The 24,558-nt window shown below is 40.4% G+C and overlaps 1 protein-coding gene across 1 annotated transcript in view; it reads right to left on the bottom strand.

Annotated features, from left to right (window-relative positions):
- Positions 1–841: 841 nt before the first annotated feature.
- Positions 842–24,558, bottom strand: part of NDNF (neuron derived neurotrophic factor) — a 57,030-nt gene continuing 33,313 nt past the window's right edge. Inside the window, exons 2-4 of the mRNA XM_060246843.1 lie at positions 10,751–10,945; positions 7,698–7,822; positions 842–2,867 (exon numbers count right to left, since the gene is read on the bottom strand). Of these exons, the coding sequence (XP_060102826.1) occupies positions 1,474–2,867; positions 7,698–7,822; positions 10,751–10,944 (1,713 nt within the window). The 5' untranslated portion in view covers position 10,945 and the 3' untranslated portion in view covers positions 842–1,473. The remainder of the gene's footprint in view (positions 2,868–7,697; positions 7,823–10,750; positions 10,946–24,558) is intronic.

Genomic DNA, 24,558 nt, shown 5'->3' with positions numbered 1-24,558 from the left:
ACAGTCCTAAACAATGTTACACCTAGAGCTGCCAGATGCAACTCAAGAAATACCTGGGGACACTAGGGGTAGAACCAGGAGCAAGGTTAGATAAGCAGGATTGAACTCTGAACAGAGTTCTGGCCATAACATTTAAAGGGATCGCACACCTTCCCTTCATTGGAAATATTGGTGGATTTATTTTGGAGCTCATAGAATTGGACTCCCCGGTCCAATCTTTTTGAAACGTGATGGGGAGTGCGGTTTGAGAATAAGCACCAGATGCTATGCTGAAAATCTGGTGCCTCTACAGAGCCCCACAGAGCCCCAGATACCCACGGATTGATTCACCATTATATCCTATAGGGATCAGACTCCATAGGGTATAATGGAGCACCCAGCAGACATTTCCCCACATACACTTGCTTTCTGATAACACTAAAGCAGGGGGGAGGCCTTCAAACCAGGGCATCCCTTGCCCCCAGCTGGGAATTGGCAACCCTAGCATACCCTTCTAAGCACAATGCCCCCAAAGACATTGACTTCAGAATTCTGTTTAGGAGTTATAACTCTCTTACAACCTTCTATATCAATTGAAATCCATGGGTTTAGAAGGGTGTAAGTCTGTTTAGGATTGCACTTATTCTCCTAATACTTACATAGGCAGTTGATCTTATTAACTGTTAAAAGTTCAAACGTAAAAGATAAGACGACTGTATTCAGTGCCTTATCTGTAGAGTCTTGGGAGTTTCTGAGATATTGATAACTTAACTGTAGTGATCTTTGGATATAACATGTTTACTAATACTCAAAATGTATTCAGAGTTCTACAAATACATAGACATATTTAACAACATCAGGATGAAAAAAGAACATATAATCTAATATTTTAATTTTATGTACAGGAATATAGCGTCTGACAATTTTGTACATGAAATACATACATTTAAAATTAACCAGACAGGAATTTACATTAGCAATAGAATTGACATGTCCAGTCCAGTTAATACTTATTTTAGATCTGTGTTTTTAACAGGGATAATTTTTAATAGTTTACACTCATGGAGGACATAGACATTTCAAACAAGAATAATTTACATAATCCTCTAGTCTACAAAGAGATAGAGGCTGTGTGGGAATTCTGTTTGCTTGTGTAGAATAATAATGTGATTGAATTACATCTCAGCTTTCTGAGTAATGAAATAATTTAGAAGCACTTCATGCAATATGAAAGCAAAAAGGGCAATTCCTTCGAAATTTCCTGCTTGTTTGGATATCTTACTGAGCATCAAACATGGACCACCAGATGCATGACAACGTAACTGTCAGATACCAGCAAAGATTGCCAGGCTCAGCCCTTCCACACAATCACTTTTGTAAACATAAATATAGATGTTATCTTTTCTACATAGTACCAATGCAGTTCACAACTCCTCAGCTTTGTAAGTAGTCAATCTGTATGTTTAATGTTGGATAATGTTCCACTGAACATTACTAACAGAATTTTCTTGTTTTCACCAATTTGCTCTGATACTTCACAGAGTGTCCTCCATGTCCTATGACATAAACATCTAGTAGGTAGGATTTGCCAGGCTGCAGACCTTTAATTGTCTCTGTGGTAACGGCCTTCTGTAGGTTCTGGCTGTGAAAATATTTACAAAGCACTTTTTCAGACTTCTTCCTCATGTCTGGCCCCAGACACTGATTTTGCTCTCTTTTCTTTTGCTCCTCATTATAATTGTCATCCACCTCTTTCCTATAAATACAAAATTTGTTCCTTTCTTGTGTACCTAACCAGGCCACTGTGACTGAAGAACAAGTGCGAAGTTTATCAAAGGCTTTAATTCTTGTATCTTCCGGAAGAGATGGAAATGACTGCTTATTAGGCCTTGTAGTAGCCAAAATCTTCAACATGGAGGCTCCTTTCTTATTTCCTTTCAGCCGAATGAGGTATTTAGCTTTTGGCTTATCCCTAAGTTGGAACTGGCGGACACCTTCAACATTTTGAGATAAGAGAAGCTTTCCATCTCTTCTGACTTGGATTTGTACAGCATCAAGGCATGAATGAACAAAGAATGTAACTTTTTGGTGTGATGAAACTGGAGCAAACCGTAAAAACTTAGAGCCCTTTCTTTTGATGAACACATCTGTAACTTTCCCATCTTTGAGATCAATTGTCTTCTGCTTTGCCTCCTCTTTGGTTCTTGCAAAAGTGCCAACATAGGCAGTACTCATATTTGTGTTAACATTTACGGCAAATATATCAAAGTAATATTGTGTATCCGGTTTTAGTTCAGACACAGTGAAGATGTTTTTGTTTCCTATACATATTTTTTCCAGGTCAACTTTGGGCTTGGAATAGATATGCCGCCCAAACTTTGATGAAGATTTTAAAAAGCTACGCTCCTTGCCAGAATTACTGTTGGAAGAAAATCCAAAATATGCAAAGTCAAAGGGGCTGAAGTCCAGACCTGGTTTGGGAGCCATCATGAAGGCATCATCAGCATTCTGTTTAGCTTCAACAGCACAAAGACTTTTGAAATTGTGTTCTTTATTAATAACCACACAATATTGCACTGGCTGCTTTAGCAATGAAGCTGTGGGGCTTGGTTTCCATGCCAAAGTGACAGTTGTACGTCCAAGAGAAGTGACATCAACTCTTGGATCATAAGGTAATTCAGGATATGGTTGATCTGATTCTGGAGTTGTGGTGGCATATACTTTGAAGTGTGTGTCTTTCTCTGTTGACAAAAGTTCCAGCTGGTACAAGCCAGAAGGTGAACTAGAGGACACAAAATACTCAACATCATTTCCTCTGTATAAGAACAATTCTGTTCCTTCTTCATTGATAATTTGTTGTTTCTGCTGTTCAAGAGGCTCTGGCTCACCTAGAGGACAAAGATGTTTTTGAAAGGGAGTCTCTCAAAGAGAAAATAAATACAACTTAGAAGTGATACCAACTGTTCCTTCAAAGGCAATCATAAATGACTGGCTGGCATATTTATAAATCATTCAATGTTTGAATAAAAAACACTGTCATCATATTAATATATTACACTTTTATAGATGTAGTAGAGTATATAAATATATCCTATTGCTGTACTAAGATGATTTAAGGGGTACATTTTCTTTATAATTTTCTTTATTACTCATTTATATGATGCATTCTAACTCAGTTGCTGAAATCTCTAATACTCCCATCAGTCTTTCCATATGAATTTCATAACAACTGAAGAAAAATCAAATGGTTCATGATGCTTAGTATATACTTAATCTGTACATCATCATACTATAAACTAAGCCCAATTCACATATACAATCATGTATGTGTGGCTGTTTCTAATAAAACAACAGCTCCACAAAATAAAACTAGGAGAGGGGAATTGAAGTGGCTTCACACAACCACTTATTATCTGGCATTGCTGCCACATGGTTATTTATTTTTATTTACTTCATTATTTGTGTTACAAATGGCCACCTGAATGTGCTGTACATGCAAATCTGACCTTAAAGCACAATATCATTAATTTGCTGATAGGGAGTGGCCCTGAGCACACAGTCAGAAAGAGACAGTGGAACACTTCTCAAACCTGGATAATATAGTGATATTATCCAAGAGTAACCTTCCCTCTTGGCTACATTATGGACATACTAATTTTTCTCAACTTCCTAATCCTCTGTCCTAGCCTAATATTCTTGAGATGACACAGGGAACAGGCTCTCTCAGTTTCCTGAAAAGCTTTGGGACAACCTCTGTGTATAAAGCCTCTTTGTACGCTATTCCAGTTCTTGCACAATACATTATTACTCCAATTTTGCACCAAGTAGCCTGATTTCTAGGAATAAGCTTTGTATTTTTCCTATAACACAGAATAACATTGATGTTCTTGAACTTCCATGATATTGGTTTCTTTTTATTGTCTTTTCACCTTACTTTGCATACATTACATAGGGTGTTTTCGCACTCACGTTTTACTGGCGCCACGACCCTCCTGACGCCGGCGAATCTGCATGGATTTCGCAACAGAAGCGCCGGCGCTCCCAGAAGCGCCGGCGCTTTCCGTCGCTAAGCCAGCGCAAACGTTTTCCTGCATCTTTGCGATTTCCGTTTGCGCTGGCTTAGCGACGGAAGTAGCCGGCGCTTCTGGGAGCGCCGGAGCTTCTGGTGCGAAAGCCATGCAGATTCGCCGGCGTCAGGATGGTCGTGGTGCCAGTAAAACGTGAGTGCGAAAACGGCCATAGAGAAACAGTGCCAACCCCCAAATCATTGTTTGGCTTTTTATTTAGTAAAAAATTAAAGATATAGATATAAGTATTTCATTACAAGTGTTAAAGGCTACATGTTGCTCTACCTGAAACATGGTCATGTATGTGTTAACTATGCTTTGACATTTGAGAATTATTAAATTCCCTTGAGACATGCAGAGAAAGTTGGTAAGGATGATAGATAACACACACGAAGCAAACATCACTGGCCACCTTTCTTCTTTTTTTGAGAGACAGTTGGATATATATTGGTTAAGCAGTGCTCCCCATTTGCAGGGTCATGACCTGGGACCGGGCCATGGAAGCCTCAGTACCGGGTCACAAGAAAAGCCAAAGCTAGCCCAGCCCCATCTCTGTGTTGTGCAGAGAGGAGCTGGACTGCCTCTCCTTCTTTCTCCCCCACTCCCACTGTTTGAGAGAAAAGCTAGCATCCACTGGCACTTTAGACCCATGAAGTGTTCTTTCGTGTGCCTTGCAGTATGTTCTTTTGGGGAGATATTCCTGGGAGGCCTGGGCGGCAAAAAAGGGTGTGTGTGTTTTTTTCAGCCGGGAGGGGTGGGGAGTGGGCATTTCAGTAGCTTTTTTTTTACCAAACGACCCCTGGGCAGAATTTTTGCTGGCTGGGGTCATCTGATGGTGAGGAAGGCTATTTTTTTTCTCCCTCCCCTTCTTTCTTTCTTTCTTTCTTTCTTTCTTTCTTTCTTTCTTTCTTTCTTTCTTTCTTTCTTTCTTTCTTTCTTTCTTTCTTTCTTTCTTTCTTTCTCTGCAAGTGATGCTCTGTCTGTATTCTTGGTGCTGGGGGGGGGAGACAACAGTGAGAGGGCTTCTAGTGCCCTGGCCCCACTGGTGGACATTCTGATTCTTGTATAAGGAAATTTTGGACTGGATAGTCCACTGGCCTGATCCAACATAGCTCCTCTTATGAACATATGAAGCTGCCTTATACTGAATCAGACCCTCGGTCCATCAAAGTCAGTATTGTCTACGCAGACTGGCAGTGGCTCTACAGGGTCTGAAGCTGAGGTTTTTCATGCCTATTTGCCTGGACCCTTTTTAGTTGGAGATGATGGAGATTGAACCTGGGACCTTCTGCTTACCAAGCAGATGCTGTACCACTGAGCTCCTGTCCCTCTTATGTTTATGTTCTTTCTTTCCATGTCTTTCTTTTCTTTTCCTTTCCTCCCATTTCATTCTTTCCCTTTCTTTCTTTCCTTTTTTTTCTTTCTTCCATTTTTACTGGATAAAACTTTTCTGTTCATCATACTGTTCTTGCAGACATAGAAGCTCTGCCAATGAAAAGTTGGCACCCCCAGTTGTAGCCAGGTGGCCTTCTATGAGATTTCTGTGTGAGTAAGAGGTGTGGGGCAGAAAAAGATTATTGGAGATTACTGCGGTATATCTCAACAGCACTGGAAGAGATGGTACTATGAACTTGGCACCATTTTAACAGCTGTCTGACACCAAAATTAAACTCTTCCTGGAGATATTAAAGGGGATGAAAGTAGTTCACCAGCTAAGTAGCTGCACAACAGTTTGCTTTTAAAGGCATGAGAAACACAGCCAGTAAAAAGCTGTAAGTCCCTCATAAATATCCTTTTTGGGATAACTACAGAAAAGCTTGTGTGAACTTCATATAACTTGAAATTAATTCATTAATTGCAGTACAATTCTCTGCTACCTTTCACAGCAATTTTCCTGTGTTTCAACCAAAGAAAAGTATGAAAAATAGCTGTCAAAAGATTTTCTTGAAACCAAGCAAGCTTGGTTGTAGCTTGAGGCATGGTTCCAGTAGTAGCTGAAGGAAGAGCCTACTAAATGTGTCAGCATATTTTGAGGTAGAGCAGCTGCCAGCTGCCAGGACTCAGTGTGGGTGGTACACAGTGCTGGCATTGCTGATGGCAATGGCAACAGCACTCCCAACTGCATACGCTAGCCAGTGCTGTTGAGGAAGGGATGTGTAGGTGGTGCAGGCAATTGAACATGGCCACTAGGAGTGCTTGCAAGCTGGAGAAGAATACACAGATAGGTGCATGCAGGTGTGGGGGTGAAAAGAGAGGACCGCCCACTTTCCACCTCCATTTTGGCTCAGCATGAGTTTCAGAGAGATTTTTCTGAAAATGAATTTACTTCTGAAGAAGAGGCAGGTTTGGGGGAGTGCCCTGGAAGTGACATCACAGGGAAAGGTGGAATTTTGGTTCAGTGTGCTCCGGAAGTGACATCACTTGATCCTTGACACCACAAGAAATGACATAATTCCTGTCTTCTGGCTCCACCCCCAAATTTTAGTGGGCCATGAAAGAGGTGTAAAAATAACCAAGCCATGGGAAAGAAAAGTTTGGAAACCCTGGGTTAGAGGTTGAACTAGGATCAAGGAAGCCCAGGTTTGAATCCCCTCTGTGACACAGAATCTAGCTAGAGGAACTTGGGCCAGCTACACACACTCCATCTTAACCTACTTCACAGGGTTGTTGTGAGGGTAAAATGGAGAAGAGAAGAATTATGTAAGCCACTTCATGTCCCCACGGAGGAGCATGGCAAGGATAAATGAACCCAGCAAACAAACGAATGAATGCTGTCCATGTGTATCGCTATTGAACTTCCTTAGTTGCCAATGATTGCTTGCAGATAAGATGGGAAGGAACAGGAGCAGCAAGCCATTGAAAGAGAGATTAGATGAGAATTAAACAAAAAAAAGTACCTGGTAGCCAAAGACTTCTGTGTACATGTGTGTGTCCCTACAGTTTCTCCCAGCTCTGCCTGCATGCCTCTCAGAACGCTTCATAGTTCTCAGGGTTGATTTTTGTGAGACATAATTTGTACAGTGAGAACCCCAGACCCAACCTGTGAACTCAGAGTATCACAGGCATACCTTATTTCTCTCTTCTCAGATTATATTATGGCACATATACAGAAGGAGTTTTGACCCCTCATACTGTTACCCCAGACAAAAATAGTCTGGAAAATGAACAGTTCAACCCATTGTGGAAGACAATGTGACCATGTGATTTTCTGCAATGAGCCAAATAATTCCTTCTCAGGTTGTATCTGGTAATTGTGACAACATGGGGGAAAGAAAACTGAGGCTCTTTCTTCACATGTTCTACAGTCCAACCAAGAATGAAGAAAGCACAGGAGAGAAGAAACGAAAACATGCAAACCACATGTTACTTTGGTGGAGTTTACAGGTTGAGTCCAGGGTCCCCAGCCTATCCTATCCTTTGAACTCCACCTTGTGGAAATCGATTCTCAGAAATCAGATACTGACTTAAACAATTAGTTTTCATGCAATGGCTATAAAATGTAGCAACAGACTTTACTATATGAAAAACTAGATCTGTATCACTACTCATTTTGATACCTTCAAAATGGTAATTTTACTTGAAATACTCTGCATGCCTACTGATTCATACTAGGCATAAAACTAGAATTTCCTCTGGCTTTCTGTTGTTTACCTGAGCTTTCCCCACTGGATTCTTCTGGAAGCTCCTGCAAACTTAGTTTCCATTCCAGAGGAGCATCACATGGAGTTACTGTTACCGCCAAGGGTGTGTTATCTTCTTCCACCACAAAGAAAAATCTATGGAAATAGTCATGCATTCATTATATTCTTTATGGTATACTTCCACTTCCATGAAACCACATTGTTTTTAAAAAGAATACAATTCAAACTTCTGCAAAAAACAATCAAATGGGAACTGATGTTCATTTAAAAGTTTGCTTACTGTGAAAGTTAAGTGTTGTAGTTTTTATTTAAGGTGAAATGTGACATATTTGGTTATATATCAAGTTTCTTAGTAAGCATCCTTTGATTGGATTTCTTGTTGCTAAAATGTTGTTCTGCATTGATTTTTCACTGGCCATTGACTTACATGATTTCTTAAATTCATATATTTATTAATTCCAACTAATGTCTGTCTGGCAAAAGATTCCAAAGGAATCTTCTGTCTACCAACTCACTGTACCTTCTGTCAATCATGATGATGATGGTATTGGATTTATATCCTGCCCTTCACTCTGAATCTCAGAGCTGTCTCCCTTACCTTCCTCCCCCACAACAAACACCCTGTGAGGTAGGTGGGTCTGAAAAAGCTCTCACAGAAGATTCCTTTCAAGGACAACTGCTGCGAGAGCTATGGCTGATCCAAGGCCATTCCAGGAGCTGCAAGCAGAGGAGTGGTGAATCAAACCCAGTTCTCCCAGATAAGAGTCTGCACACTTAACCACTACCAGGGCAATTTTTGTAGCAGGAACTCCCTTGCATATCAGGCTACACTCCCCTGATGTAGCCAATCTTCCAAGAGCTTACAGTAGACCTTGAAAGAAAAACCCTGTATACTCTTGGAGGATTGGCTACATTAAGGGGGTGTAGCCTAATATGCAAAGGAGTTCCTGCTGCAAAAAAAGCCCTGACCTCTACACCAAACTGGCTCTCAGGATCTTCTTTGGCCAGTATGCCAGTTTGGAAAGAAAATGTAATTTTCAACCACTTTCAATGGAGATGGATTTCAAACCTCAAACTTTGTTCAAAATCTAAATCCTTTATTAGGTCATCATTTAAATATTTCAACTATGTCTAAATGTGTATGCTATACCATTAAAGATCTGGAGGGATGGAAACATTTGGACTCCCAAAGACTATTGAGCCCCCTGTCATGGTTTAACAGCATCACTTGACATCAATTGGTGATAATAACTTTAGTTCAATGTAGGATATGTGTTTAAGCTTTGTTAGTACTCAATGTCTGTGCTATAGCTTTTGATAATAGATATAAGGTTTCTTGAACCCAGGAATGTTTAGTTTCATTGTTACTTAGAAGAAGGTTGATTATTTCTTTGATTGAGGGAGTGGGTTGCGTCTGGGGAATATGTACTGTTTGACACTTTGTCACTGATATAATGCATTGAGAATTGTTATGAATTTAAAATGAAAAGAAAAAAAAGAATAGAATAAGACTGGAAGAACAACTGTAATAAGGAACGTTAAAGTGTCCATATTCAGATTGTGATTACACTTCAATTTTTTTTATTATTTTGAAGGTCTTTTGTTTTTGAAACTTATCCACAACCAACATTTGTCAGTAGAATATTTATATTCATATCTGTATACTTGTATCCATTTTATAATCCTGTTAATAATGTGGTGGCAAATAGTGCATTTTGGGGGGAAGCATACATATAGAAGTGTCTCTATAATATTGTCCTTTTGTTCTCTGCAACATTGTCACCTGCATGTTAGTACACAAGGCCCACGAAGAACAACCTCTTATTAGGGTTCCCATTCTCCTGCTGGTTTTGCCCAATTTTGGGGTCTCCAACCTGCCACCATAGAACTGGCCAGTGTGCTTAATGTGCCTAGCGTGATGATGTCACCTGGGAGTGACATCATTGCACCAGGTGCATCACATGGAGGATGCTCTAGCATTTTTTGAAAAACTCTATTATGACCATATAGTTTTTCTCCAAATGCTAGAGCATCCCCTCCACGATGTGCCCAGTGTCACTTCCGAGTGAAGTCATTGTATTTCATGTGCAAAGACTCCCAAAGAGAGGCCCAGAGTCTCTCACCAGCAGCCAGGTAAGATCTCACAACCCTATCAATTAAAAGTTTTTCCCTCTGCAAAAAAGAAAAAAGTCTTGGTACAAAACAACCCCAGGAATCTATTTCTTTTGACATTTGGATTGCTTTTTTAAACCAGCTCACATAATGTATTAGGGTACAAAAATGCTAGTGAGCTTTTTTTGTTTTGGTTTTCTTAAAAAAACTGAAAACACTGATCCAGGGTAACATCTTAAATTCTAGGGAGAGATACAGCCCTCATCCCTGACAGCCTGAGGACCATTCCTGATAACAATCACAGAGAAATATATTCTGAGGGTACAAAAATGTTCCAGATATGAACATTCAAAAGAATTAATTTTAGATGTTTTCATATAAAATTTATAAACATGCTAGTTTTCTAGTACCTGAAGTTCAAAACATAGTTTTGTTGTTTCAAAATTAAAATTACAGTTTTATAAAGGAATGAAACTGGTGCTATTTATTCAATTTGCAAAAAGGGAGGGGTGAATCTACTCGAAGCATTCTATCTTGTCTAATAATGTGGTCTTCAGCTCTGGCTGTTTGGGTGTTTTGAAACACAATGATAACTGCTACAACACAAAAAATATATTGTGGGACATTTTTACCACAAAATATACAAAAAAATTGACATATTTCAAAATATAAAATGAGGAAGTTTTTTGCAAGTATGATGAGATAATTATGCACAGGGCTCTTTTTCTAGCAAGAGCTCCTCTGCATATTAGGCCATGCCTCCTGATGTAGCCAATCCTCCTGGAGTTTACAGTAGGCCGTGTACTAAGAGCCTTGTATGCTCTTGGAGGATTGGCTATATCAGGGGGGCATGGCCTAATATGCAGAGGAGCTCATGCTAGAAAAAGAGCCCTGATTATGCAGTTCCAACAACAGTTCCTTTCAGGTGACACTTTGAGATAGCCTGAATACCTTTTGGGTGTTTCTCTGAAGAGATAGCTGCTAATTTCAGCACCATCTGGGATTACTGATGAATCATGGAAAAAAGATTTGTCTTGGATCTGCATCTGAAAAAGTTCTTCATCTCTAGTGGGCAACTTCTGGGTCCAGGAACCAAATGGTAGCAGCAGTAGAAGGCAGGGCAAGGAACAATGCAACAAGACCATCCTAGAGTAATAATTAAAAAAAAGTATTGTCAAGGACAGAACCAGTAATAGAACTAGGCTTCCCAATCACCAGGTCCCAGCAGGGGATCTCCCATTTTTGCAGGCTTCCCCCCACCCCCACAGTCACCATGTACCTTTAGAGCTCTGGCAGGTTTAGAAACCTGCAAACAGGTCCGTTTTTAAAATGTGTGACTTTAAAGTTAAGCAGGAAACAGGAAGTGCTTCACAGGAAAGGGTCAGTAACAGTTTCACCAGAGAACAGCCCCTCCCTTTGTTTTGTCCCATGTTGTTTTATGATTCATGGGATTCCCATGCCTGTCAGCCGCCCTGAGCCCGCCTTGGCGGGGAGGGCGGGATATAAAAATAAAATATTATTATTATTATTATTATTATTATTATTATTATTATTATTATTATTATTATTATTATTATTGCTTTCGTTTTCAGAGCAAGTAAAGTTGTAAAGAAACCAGACCCAGTAAGTGTTTGTGTGTGTGAGAGAGGAAGGTGGGCAGGGGATTCCCTGGTTTGGAGGCACTCCCCCCACTTTAGAAAGCAAGGGGTGGGAGGGAAATGTCTACTGGGCACTCTATTATTCCCTATAGAGAACGATTCCCATAGGGAATAATGGAGAATTGATCTGCGGGTATCGGGGGCTCTGGGAGGGCTGTTCTTTGAGGTAGAGGCACCACATTTTTAGTATAGCATCTAGCACCTCTCCTCAAAATATCCCCCCAAGTTTCGAAACGATTGGACCAGGGGGTCCAATGTTATGAGCACCAAAAGAAGGTGCCCCTATCCTTCATTATTTTCTATGGAAGAAAGGCATTTAAAAAATTGTGCTGTCCCTTTAAATGTGATGGCCAGAACTCCCTTGGAGTTCTATTTTGCTTGTCACACCCTTGTTCCTGCCTCTACCCCCAATGTCTCCTGGCTCCACCCCCAAAGTGTCCTGGCTCCACCCCTAAAGTCCCCAGATATTTCTTGAATTGGACTTGGCAACCCTAAATAGAACTGCAAAGATGCATTGCGGTATCATCAGACAATTGTTTTTTATAATACCTGTTAATACAATAGAAAAACTGATTATAATACTGGTCATGGACTCATAATAGGGATTTCCCCTCAGTTTATGTTATTAATCTAGAATAAATGTCCATCTGCCTAGAGATCAATTAAAATCCCAGGAGATCTCTACCTGTCCCCTAGAGAGTGGGAAGCCTAAGTAGTCTACAACCTTGTCTTCATTAGATCTTGGAACCTAAGTAGAGTTGGATTTGGACAGTGTTTGTATACGAGATCACCAAAGAATTCCAGGGCTGCTGCACAGAAGAAGCCAAAGGCAAACCACCTCTGTTAGTTTCTTGCCTTGAAAACCCTACAGGGTCACCATAATTCGGCTGTGACTTGACAACACTTTACACACATATGAGGGTACAAGTCTGGCATACTGGCAAGTGTGATCAGGAAGCTGCAGAGAGTTCACTGAATTTAATTGTGATCATCCTTACCACCACCACCTATTACAGTATTTCCTTTTTAAAATATCCATTCCATTAATATAGTAACACAGTTGATAATGTAGTCAAAGAATCACATCAAAATAGTTGGTAACTTGATTTAATCTCAGCAGAAATATATTTAATGTATCATATAGGCAAAGCTCTGAATAACAAGATATTTGATTTTTCAGCTATTGTCAGTTACTTGAAAGCCCTTTTTTATCCCTAGTTTTTAAAAATACTACTGATTCTCTAGTAATCTGGATCTTTCTGAAATGAACTATTTTGAGATCTTAGTGTTCTATATTCTCACCGGCTTCAATGAAGATTTTTTAAAAACTATTTTAGATTACAGGATTACCCATATTGAGCTTGTAAAAAAAAATAACCAGGTGACCTACTTTAAGACGGGCTTTTGGATCACATCATCATCTAGAAAATATGTGGGAATGGTTGTATCAGTTCACTATTCCTAATTCTCAGTCTTTTTCTTTAGCTCATAATAGTAATCTTATGTATGACATGTAAGAAGTTACTTACAAGTTTGCCTGGATAAATAAGCACCATAAATCCTTTGTTAAATTTCTCTGTCCCTCCTCCCATCTAGTATTACATGCATAAATGAAATACTTACATGGAGTATAGCAGGAGTAACTGCAATCAGAGCACAAAGATCTACACTCTGTTACTGAAATTAAAATGTGGCCTTTTTGTGACTAGCTCTACCTCCTGTAGCAGCCATTTTGCAGCCACCATTTTGTTGATGCACCCACCATGCCACATCAGAAATGCCTACAGACTCAGGAAGGTTGTATTAATTGAAATGCAATGAAACTATTGTATGTTCTGCAAGTTACCAAAACACTAAGCAAGACAAAACAGTTTTGATGACAGGATTGATAGACTGCCTACCTGGAGGGTCTCTTCCCCCCACCCCCTATTAAAGCTGCTAGTTAACTTGAGACTGCTAGTGAGCTGCAGCCAAGAGTCAAAGATCCCACATGCATGACAGACAAGGCTAAGATGGCTCTGTCAGCAGCATGCATACACACAGCCAGCAGTGCCCATTGCAAAACCCACTGGCTTCAGTGCCTCACTGATCACAGTTCAGTGGCCACATTCTTGCCTGGATCTAACAGGGCTGCCCTGTCTCAGCTGTTGGCTTGAATCTCCCTCCATGGAGAAAATCATGTGAATTCTTATTGTTGCCATAAAATCCATGTTTTCTACTTTAAAGAGAAAGTCCCTACGCTGCTCATCTGGCAACCCTATCTGTTGCTTGAAGCAACATTCTGGTCCAGTATTATGACTGAGGATCTCCACAAGACACATAGTAAACCTAGAAGAATTGGACTTGAATTCCAGCTTGAGCCATGAAGATCACAGACAACGCAATCCTAAATAGAGATGCACGTTTTCAATCCCATCAATATCAACATATTTAGTTGGGTATAACTTGGTTTGGGATTATATTATGATTGACTGTGGGCTTGTCACTGTGTCAGGAGGAACTAGTATGTTCACTCAGCCTCAATAGGATATGTGGGTCGTCAGATCTCAGAAGCTAAGCAGAATTGACTGTGGTTAGTACTTGGACGGGAGATTTCCTTGAAATATCCAGTCAGGAGGACAGGGGCAGGCTCTCTATTCAGCCACCTCTCTGAATATCCTCCAGGTCCTTAGTAGGGGTCAGTCACTAGCACTGTTTCCTCTAAACTGAGTTAGTGTGAGCTAGCTCACAGTTTTCTCTTTCATGGATTGCTGCCTTGACGTGGCGAGAGGGCTTGCGCAGCTCAGTGAGGCTGTGGGCTATGCCATGAAGGGCCACCCAAGATGGACAGGCCGCAGCTAAGATCCCAGATAAAATGCGATCCACTGGAGAAGGAAATGGCAACCCACTCCAGTATCCTTGCCAAGAAAACCCCATGGACAGTAACAAAAGGCTAAAAGATATGGCACTGGAAGATGAGCCCCTCAGGTCAAAAGGTGCCCAATATGCTACTGGGGAAGAATGGAGGGCAAGTACAAGTAGCCACAGAAAAAGTGAAGCGGCTGGACCAAAGCCGAAAGGATGCTCAATTGTGGATGTGTCTGATGGTGAAAGGAAAGTCCGATGCTGCAAAGAACAATATTGCATTGGAACATGAAATGTAAGTTCTATGAATCAAGGTAAGCTAGATGTAGTCAAACAAGAGATGGCAAGACTGAACATCGACATCTTGGGAATTAGTGAACTAAAATGGATGGGAATGGGAGAATTTAACTCAGAGGATCACTACATCTATTACTGTGGGCGAGAATCCTGTAGAAGAAATGGTGTGGCCTTTATAGTTAACAAGAGAGTGAGAAAGGCAGTAATGGGATACAATCAGGGCTTTGTTTGCAGAAAAAACTCAGCAGGAACTCATTTTCATATTAGACCACACCCCTTGACATCACCATTGCATCACACAGGGCTTTTCTGTAGAAAAAGGCCAGCAGGAACTCATTTCCATATTAGGCCACACACCCTGACACCAAGCCAGCCGGAACTGCGTTCCTGTGTGATCCTGCTCAAAAAAAGCCCTATATACAATAAAAAATGATAGAATGATCTTGATCCTTATCCAAAGCAAACCATTCAATATCACAGTAATCTAAGTCTATGCCCCAACCAGTGATGCAGAAGAGGCAGAAGTGGACCAGTTCTATGAAGATCTACAACACCTTCTAGAACTAACACAAAAAAAAGATATCCTCCTCATCATAGGGGACTGGAAAGCCAATGTAGGAAGTCAAAAGGTATACAGAACAAAGAATTCAGGTTTTCACGGCTGGTAACATCATTAGGGTTTGTAGAATCTTTCGGGATCAAGTGCCGTGTTCTACTGGAGAAAGTTTTCCTTCCAGACATCCAATCATAATATAATCCCAAAGTTTTCCTTCCAGACGTTCCTTTCCAGACGTTTCCTTCCAGCTGAGAACGAAACGTCTGGAAGGAAAACTTTCTCCAGTAGAACACGGCACTTGATCCCGAAAGATTCTACAAACCCTAAGTATACAGAACAATGACAAGTTTGGCCTTGGAGAACAAAATGAAGCTGGGCAAAGGCTAATAGAGTTTTGTCAAGAGAACAAGCTGGTCACAGCAAACACCTTCTTCCAACAACCTAAAAGGCAACTCTTCACATGGGCATAACCTGATGGGCAACACAAAACCAGATTGATTATATACTCTGCAGTCAAAGATGGAGAAGCTCCTTACAGTCAGCAAAAAACAAGACCTGGAACTGACTGCAGCTCAGATCATGAGCTACTCATTGCAAAATTCAGGCTTAAACTGAAGAAAACTAGGGAAGCCATTAGGCCATTCAGGTTTGACCTTGATCATATCCCTTATGAATATACAGTGGAGGTGAAGAATAGGTTTAAGGAACTAGAGTTGATAGACAGAGTGCCTGAAGAACTATGGACGAAGGTTCATGACACTGTACAGAAGGCAGCAATCGGCACCATCCCAAAGAAAAATAAATGGAAGAAAGAAAAGTGGCTGTCTGATGAGGCTTTACAAATAGCTGAGGAAAGAAGGAAAGCAAAAGGCATAGGTGAAAAGAAAAGATTCACCCAACTGAATGCAGATTTCCAGAAAACAGCAAGAATAGGTAAGGAGGCCTTCCTGAAGGAACAATGCAAAGCAAAAGAGGAAAATAATAGAATGGGAAGGACAAGAGATCTCTTCAAAAAAATTGGAGAAACCAAGGAAATGTTTCATGCAATGATTGCCATGATAAAGGACAAAAATGGTAGGGATCTAACAGAAGCAGAAGAGATTAGGAGGAGGTGGCAAGAATACACAGAAGAATTATACAAGAAGGATCTCAATGTCCTTGACAATTGATGTCAAGATGTGGAGATGATGGTATCCCAGTTGAGCTATTCAAAGTCCTAAATGACAATGCTGTTAAAGTGATGCACACTCTACGTCAGCAAATTTGGAAAATGCAACAGTGGCCACAGGATTGGAAAAGGTCAGTTTATATTCCAGTCCTAAAGAAGGGTAATGCCAAGGATTGTTCAAACTATCACACCATTGGACTCATTTCACATGCCAGCAAGGTCATGTTAAAGATTCTATAAGCTAGGCTTCAGCAGTTTGTCGATCGGGAACTACCAGAAATTCAAGCTGGGTTTCGGAGAGGTAGAGGAACTAGAGATCAAATTGCCAACATTCGCTGGATTATGGAGAAAGCACGGGAGTATCAGAAAAATGTCTATTTCTGCTTCATTGACTATGCTAAAGCCTTTGATTGTATGGATCACAATAAACTGTGACAGGTCCTTAAAGAGATGAGAGTACCAGACCACCTCACATGTCTCTTGAGAAATCTGTGTAAGAGTCAAGAAGCAACTGTCAGAACGGGATATGGAACAACTGATTGGTTTAGAGTAGGAAAAGAAGTTCGACAAGGATGTATATTGTCACCCTACTTATTTAATTTATATGCAGTGAACATCATGCGGAATGCTGGCCTGGAAGAAGCAGAAGCCTAAATTAAGATTGCTGGAAAAAACATCAACAACCTCAGATATGCAGATGATACCATTCTAATGGCAGAAAGTGAAGAGGACCTAAAGAACCTCTTGATGAGGGCAAAAGAGGAGAGTGCAAAAGTAGACTTGAAACTCAACATCAAAAAAGCTAAAATCATGGCATCCAGCCCCATCATTCCTTGGCAAATAGAAGGGCAAGATGTGGAAGCAGTGACACATTTCTGGGATCCAAGATCACTGCAGATGGTGACTGCAGCCATGAAATTAAAAGACGTTTGCTCCTTGGGAAGACAGCTATGGTGAACCTGGGCAGTATAATAAAAAGTAGAGACATCACCCTGCCAACAAAAGTCCATATAGTCAAAGCGATGGTATTCCCAGTAGTAATGTATGGCTGTGAGAGTTGGACCATTAGGAAAACCGAGTGCAGAAGAATAGCTGCTTTCGAGCTGTGGTGCTGGAGAAGAATCTTGGGAGTCCCTTGGACTGCAAGAAGATCAAATCAGTCAGTCCTAAGGGAAATCAACCCTGACTATTCTCTGGAGGGTCAGATGATGAAGCTGAAGCTCAAATACTTTGGCCACCAAATGAGAAGGGAAAGACAGAAGGCAAAAGAAGAAGGAGTTGGCAAAAGATGAGATGGCTGGACAGTGTTACTGATGTAACTAACACAAATTTGAGCAGACTTTGGAGGATGGTGGAAGACAGGAGGGCCTGGCGTGACTCTGTCCATGGGGTTCCAAAGAGTTGGACTCAACTGTGTGACTGAACAACAACAAAGCTCACAGTTTTGAAGCCTCCATCTCATTCACACATTTTTGTCTTAGCTAAGGAAAAATGCCCCCCCAAGAGAATTAATTTATGCAGTAGCTCACAATTTTAACATCAGAAGCTCACAAAGCAGAATTTTTGCTCACAGGACTCCACAGCTTAAAGCAGGGATGTGAAACATGTGAACCATGAGCCAAAACAGCCCTCCCAGGGCTTCAGTCAGGTCTGCGGGGCTCTCTTCTCCCCCTCCCCCTGCCTCACCCTGTGAAGCTTCGAGGCTGCTGACAAAGTTCCCATCTCCTTCTGCCTTCTCTTTGCAGAGGCTAAAGCTGAAAGCAAAGTTGCAAAGAAAATGCAAAATGGATTTTCTTTTCAGGCTTCTGGGAAGAGCAGAGGTGAACAGAAAATCCACTCCACATTTTCCTTGCAACTTTGGGTAGTTGACAGGAAGAGGTGTTTTGAGACTGGGTGGTAGTTGGAGGGGGGACGGGAAGACAGCAAGGGTGGGGGGTTGAACATCTTCAATTTGGTGGGTGAGTGGGAAGATATCAAATGTGGGGGGGCACTTGACTACAGCATTTTTCTCTACAGGCTTTATTCCTACTAGTATGTATTTAAGTATGAATTAGAATGCCTGGTCACACACTCTGTTTCAGTTCTATAGGTTTTGGATAATTAAAACTGCAAGGGAAGTTGATTAGGAAACAAAGTTTATTCTTTTAATCCTGGTTAGATCAAATATAGACAAGGCATTTCCTGCTAATATCTGCAAGAAAGAAATATATTTGCCATCTTTAAGAATTCATCTGTACAGAGTGTGTAATTTACAGGAAAGGATTAAAACTATATTACTATCAGGTACAAGAATATCACTAAAACATTGAAAATCTACACAAGATATACACCCAAGCACACAGCATACTATGCCTAGCTGTTTAATAATGCATTCAGTTTATGCTGTATATATTATTGACCCAGCTACATACACAACAGAAATAAGTAGCAGACAACTAGCCATAAAATCTGGCTACTACTTAATTTTACCCAGTTCCTTTCTTCACTGTAGCCCTGATGTTGTCTACATGGATCCCACAATCCCTGGCAGACTATAGACAAAGAGTTTATTCTTTTGCCAGTGGAAAAGGTGGTAGGAGCCAAACTCATACTAACATCATGTGATTCTATTTACATTATTTGCATAGTATATTACAGGCTTTTGAGCCTGTGGGCACCTTTGGAATTCTGACACATGGTAAAGGGCACAAACTTAAAATAGCTGTGGCAAGAGGCAAAGCCAACCACAAAATGGCAGGGATTGAGGTTGTGCATAACTGTAATGGTTACTTTTCAACATTTCAAGCAGAAGATCCATTTAACAGAATGCCTTTTAAAATAAACACATTGTTTAAAATATTTTCTTGCATATGCACAAAATGTATACATACTGAACCAGTTAAGAAGCACTAATCTACTAGTATGTGCCTCCATTGCAGGCATCTAAGCCAACTACCCCCCTTTTACATGAACTGGACAAAAGCCTGACCTGTTGAGCACCAGGAAAGGTGTCAGCAAGCATCATGGCACCCACATGTGACTCATGGTGACCCCTGATATTCTATATACAATTTTTTGCATGTGTGATGCAGGGACTGCTAGGTGTATTTTCAGGTTTGCATAATCAATTCTGGCTCCTGCCATCAGCAACCTAGAACTAGAAATAAGGTTATTTAGCTACAACAGAACACAAATTAACAATTCTGAATTTCTCTAATTATATTAATAAACCAATGAAGTTATTCAATGGGATAGCAATAGAGGTTGCTAACCTATCTGAAGGTATTAATGTTGAGGGTTTGTAAAGGAAAGCCTGAGTGGACATTTAAAAAAAAATGCTTAGCAGCCACTGGTATATTAAAGACCAACAAAGTCAACAACAACAACAACCTTTATTGGCATAACAGCACAATCAGCAAGGGAGAAAACATATTACCTCAACATTTGAAACATTCCTCTCCTCTTAGAAGCACAGCACAAATATTTTGCCACAGTCTCAATAATCTCAGGGTTATGAGAGGACAATAGGAAGAGTCTTACCACCATCAGATTGTCCCTCATGATTTCAAAGAAGAGGATCTAAGTAAATGGCACAGATATCATAGTAAAATGTACAATGCAGGAGAACATGTTCAGTACTTTCTATATCCCCTGAACCACAATCACAAAACCTGTTGGAATATGGAATTTTCTTGAACCTCCCATACAGCATAGTAGAAGAAAGGACACCAAAGCAAGCTAACATGAAGGCTCTACGAAGGTTAGGGGAAGTCAAGCAAGATATGTTGCCAAGTATTATATAGTGAATTCTAAGCACTGATGAGTCACAAGATAAGTGATAACAAGCTCTTTATTTGGTACAGCATGGTATATGACTGCCGAGTCAAGACTGAGAACTAGGCCAGTGGGGCCAAATTTATATACATCACTGGGTTCCCGCATATTATTGGGTCACTCAAACCGGTGGGGCTTGTGATTGGTCCAGGGCTGCAGAGATTTGCATCCTGCAGCCCATTGTTCCCAAGTCCCCAAGCTCAGTCCATATGGCTCCAATGAGCCAGGCAGGAACACCCAGGCAGGTCTTCCCTTGAGTCCACATACATAACACCAAGGTTCCACTAGAGGCTCTGCAGGTATATGGATCACTAAGCGAGAAAAAGTACATTGCTATTGCCCCTACAGGAGGAATCCCTAATCTCAGAGAATATCTACCAGAGGCACGGCTACACAGTTCTTGCCACTCAATATCCAGGAGTCTTTGTTTAAGTAAAACAAAAGCAGCTTTTTCTGACAGGGAAAGCAGCTCATCAAACCTTATCCCTATAATAGCTATCTTCTTTTCTATAGATGTCAGTCAAGAAGACTGACAAAACTCCATTAAGACTAGAGAAACAAGACAGTTGGGATAAGTAGTGGTTTTAAAATGTAATTTTAACCAGAATTTAAATGTTATTAACCATGCTCTAGTATCTAGCAGTCTTTGGTTGGTTTCAAGACACATTGCAGCGTAGGAAACACACATTGGAAGGCCTAAGATTTTCCGAAGGAAGATAGATTGAATTTTTTCTATTTTCTTACCAATCCAGATTGGTACCTTATAGAGCATTTTAGCAGCTAATTTGTGATTAAAAACTCGTAGGGCTGCTGGGATATATTGGTTGCCTTTAGAATAATAAAACCGGGTGATCGCTAATATGTCATTATTCATAGATTTCATCACTCCCTTTTTATGAGCAGCCCATCTAGCATTACAGTGGAAGAGCACTCCTAAGTATCTAAAGGTTTTAACTTGCTCAATATGATGCTCCCTTATAGTCCACTTAGACAGTTTCCACACTTTCTCAAAGGCAATGATTTTGGACTTCTGAAAATTTAAGATCAATGAGTTTAACTCACAATAATCTATAAAAAGCTAAAGGAACCTTTTCAGACCTATGCGCGAGAGGGAAAGTAGTACAGCATCATCAGTGTAAAGCAAAAGAGGGACATATAGCGCACCAAATTTGGGACTATGCCCATCCATGGTGTTCAAAAAGGGAGCCAAATCATTAATAAAAAGGTTGAATAGTAAAGGTGCTAAAATGCATCCTTGTTTAACTCCATGCCTAATTGGAATCTTTTGATTCCTTCGAGCATCGAATTTGGCAGGTTATATTAGTATGCAAACTTTTTATTAGAAGGAGGAGTCTCAAATAAATTCCTTGATTCCTAAGTTTCTTCCAGGGCAAGTCTCTTGGAATGGAATGGAATCGAAAGCACCCTTGTGGTCCAAGAAAGTTGCAAATAACTTAGGGCCCTTCCCTTTCCTATATTTACCCAACAATGTCTTACCCTGTATTTTCTAGGGTCACTATCCTCCAGGTGGTATCTGTAGATCTCCTGCTATAATATTGATCTCCAGATGAACAAGTTCAGTTCCCCAGGAAAAATGGCTGCTTTGGAGGGTGGACTCTATTATATGCTGTTGAGATCCCTCCACTCCCCAAACCCCACTCTCCCCAGGCTCGGTTCCCCCAAATCTCCAGATATTTCTCAACCCAGAGCTGAAAACCCTAATTTTTACAAAGGATTTAATTTCTAAGTTTGACTGAATTTATGGGCAATTCTGGCAAAAAACACAAAGTAATTTTTTTAAATGCTGGACTTTAGTGGAATTTAATTTGTTTAAGTTCCACTGAAGTCCATCATTTAAAAAGCTGCCTGAAGAACAGCTACTTTTCCTCAAAACCATAGGTGCCATTTTTCATAAACGAGTTTGACACCATTCAGGATGTGTGAACAATTTTAAAAGACAGTAGTACTAACCTAGGCTTTTTTATTCCTATCATAAACCAGATCATCTTCCAAAACAATGTAAGAAGCAGTCAACAGTGGATGTGTCACTAAACTAAACCTAGGGAAACAATTCACTTGATTTTCTGTCAGTTTATAGGGTACTGAGACTTGTAAATGTTCTATAAACAATGCCAATGTTCTATAAACAATCTGACTTCACTTGAAACAAATGCATCTGGAATAAATAAAACTAAATGTTTAATTGCAGAGAGTCAAAAGTGCATGATTGCAATTTAGTGAGAATAATTTCAAAGAACAGCTTGCCACAGGCATTTGTGTGTTGCCTTTCTTCAACTGTAGGAGGGAATCTTTTGCATCCCTCAAAGTCCTATTTTTAAATAAGAATGCATTTAGTTCTGCATAACTACACGGTACTGTTGGGTACAATTTAATTGTAGCTTTCACAAATCAAAGGGCATTGTGTGAATTAGGCAAATTATTATTAAAGTTGAACCTCTGGGACTAGGATAAATCTAGGGTTGCCAATTCCCAGTTGGGGACAGGGGATGCCCCAGTTTGGAGGCCCTCCCACCACTTCAGGGTCATCAGAAAGGGGAGGGGAATATCTGCTGGGCACTCCATTATACTCTATGGAGACTGATTCCCATAGAGTATAATGGAGAATCATTCTGTGGGTTTCTGGGGAGCTGTTTTTTGAGATAGAGGCACCAAATTTTCAGCATAGCATCCAGTACCTCTCCTCAAAGCACCCTCCAAGTTTCAAAAAGATTGGTCCTATTCTATAAGCCCCAAAAGAAGGTGCCCTTATCCTCCATTCTTTCCAAATGAGGGAAGGCATTTAAAAGGTGTGTAATCCTGTAAAAAGTCTGCCGTGAAAACGTTGTGAAAGCAATATCACCCCAGAGTTGAAAACGACTGGTGCTTGCACAGAGGACTACCTTTACCTTTTTAATCCATTTAAATGTGATGCCAGAACTCCCTTTGGACTTGGCAACCCTAGATAAATCCCAAAGCAATCTCTGTCTTTATGGTTTCAATAAGCAACTTTGGCTTGATGGTGTTGAACTCAGCTCTAGAAACTGGATTTATTGGCACATCTCAGGTTTTGTTTTTTAAATACCCTGCCATTAATACATTGGACTATTGTTATTTTATTTTAATCAAAACATATATAAAATGCAGGGAAGAAAATAATCCCACTTCCTAAATGGGAACATTTGTGTAATGCAGATCATAAATGCAATTTGATCTTTGTACCGGACACAAAGTTCTAATTCCTAGTGGAGAACTGAACTGTTCTTCGTTTCTTTTATTCCATTGTCTTTATCACCTTCTTATTGGTATCCTGGCAAACCAGCTAGAAAGCTTCCACATCTGACAAGATTTTAGCCCACCACTTGGAAATCCCCTGTCTAAATTCATGGCCTCATGTTCTACTTTAATATGCAGGTTAGAAGCTCAGAATCTTTAAGGGCTTGTTGAAGGTGTGCATTGGAAATGTGACATAGTGTTCAGGAATTCACACATAACATATACATATGCAAGGACATCATTTCAAATTTCAGTGGGGAGGGAGCAAGCTCCTCATCAAAGTTCAAAAGTCATGCATACATAGGCCCACTTAAGTGATTATAAGAATAGTAACTCAGTGCTAAATAGGCTTCTGAGATCTGGGTTGGGAAATATTTGAACATGTAGGGGTTGGAGCCTGGGGAGGGAAGGGACCTCAGCAGAGTATAATGCTATGGTGTCCTCTTTCCAAAGCAGCCATTTTCTCCAGGGGAGCTGATCTTGGTTATCTGATTCTGGAGACCAATTGTAATAGAAGGAAATCTCCAAGCTCCTCTTGCTGGTTCGCAGTCCTAGAAACTGGGTGGCTAAGACAACTGGAAATCTATAAACTTATCATTTGTGTGTTTAAAAATTATAATAGCAGGTAGGCAAGATTTCCAAGGTTTGCTAATGTCTTACCTGTGCTATTTTCATTATTTTACACGCAGCGAGAGCTTCAATTGGCATTACATGGAAAAATACACAATAATTGATATAGTTTCTCTAGCAAAATAAAGACCAGCCCTGGAGGGGGGGGGGGGGACTGAGACCACAAAAATTGGAACAGGGAAAGTTGAAATGCCTCTCCACCTTGAACTAAGGTCCTGAGTCAAATCTGTCGTCCTAATCGGACCCTCTATGCCCACTGCAGTATTGAAAAGAATGAGTGATTCCTTCTCTCACACTAACATATCTACTTTGGACCTGTGTGTGAAGAACTAGTAAACTGTCCAGAAGAAGAAGATACTGAATATATATCCTTCCCTATACTCTGATTCTCAGAGTCTCAGAACAGTCACCATTTCCTTTACTTTTTACACACACAACAGACACCCTGTGAGGTAGGAGGGCTGAGAGAACTCTCCCAGAAGCTGCCCTTTCAAGGACAACTTCTATGAGAGCTATGGCT

The sequence above is a fragment of the Heteronotia binoei genome, chromosome 9 (genome assembly GCF_032191835.1).
Source record: "Heteronotia binoei isolate CCM8104 ecotype False Entrance Well chromosome 9, APGP_CSIRO_Hbin_v1, whole genome shotgun sequence".
NCBI lineage: Eukaryota > Metazoa > Chordata > Lepidosauria > Squamata > Gekkonidae > Heteronotia > Heteronotia binoei.
The sequence above is the reverse complement of the archived record's forward strand: the minus strand, read 5'-3'. Positions and strand labels throughout refer to the sequence as shown.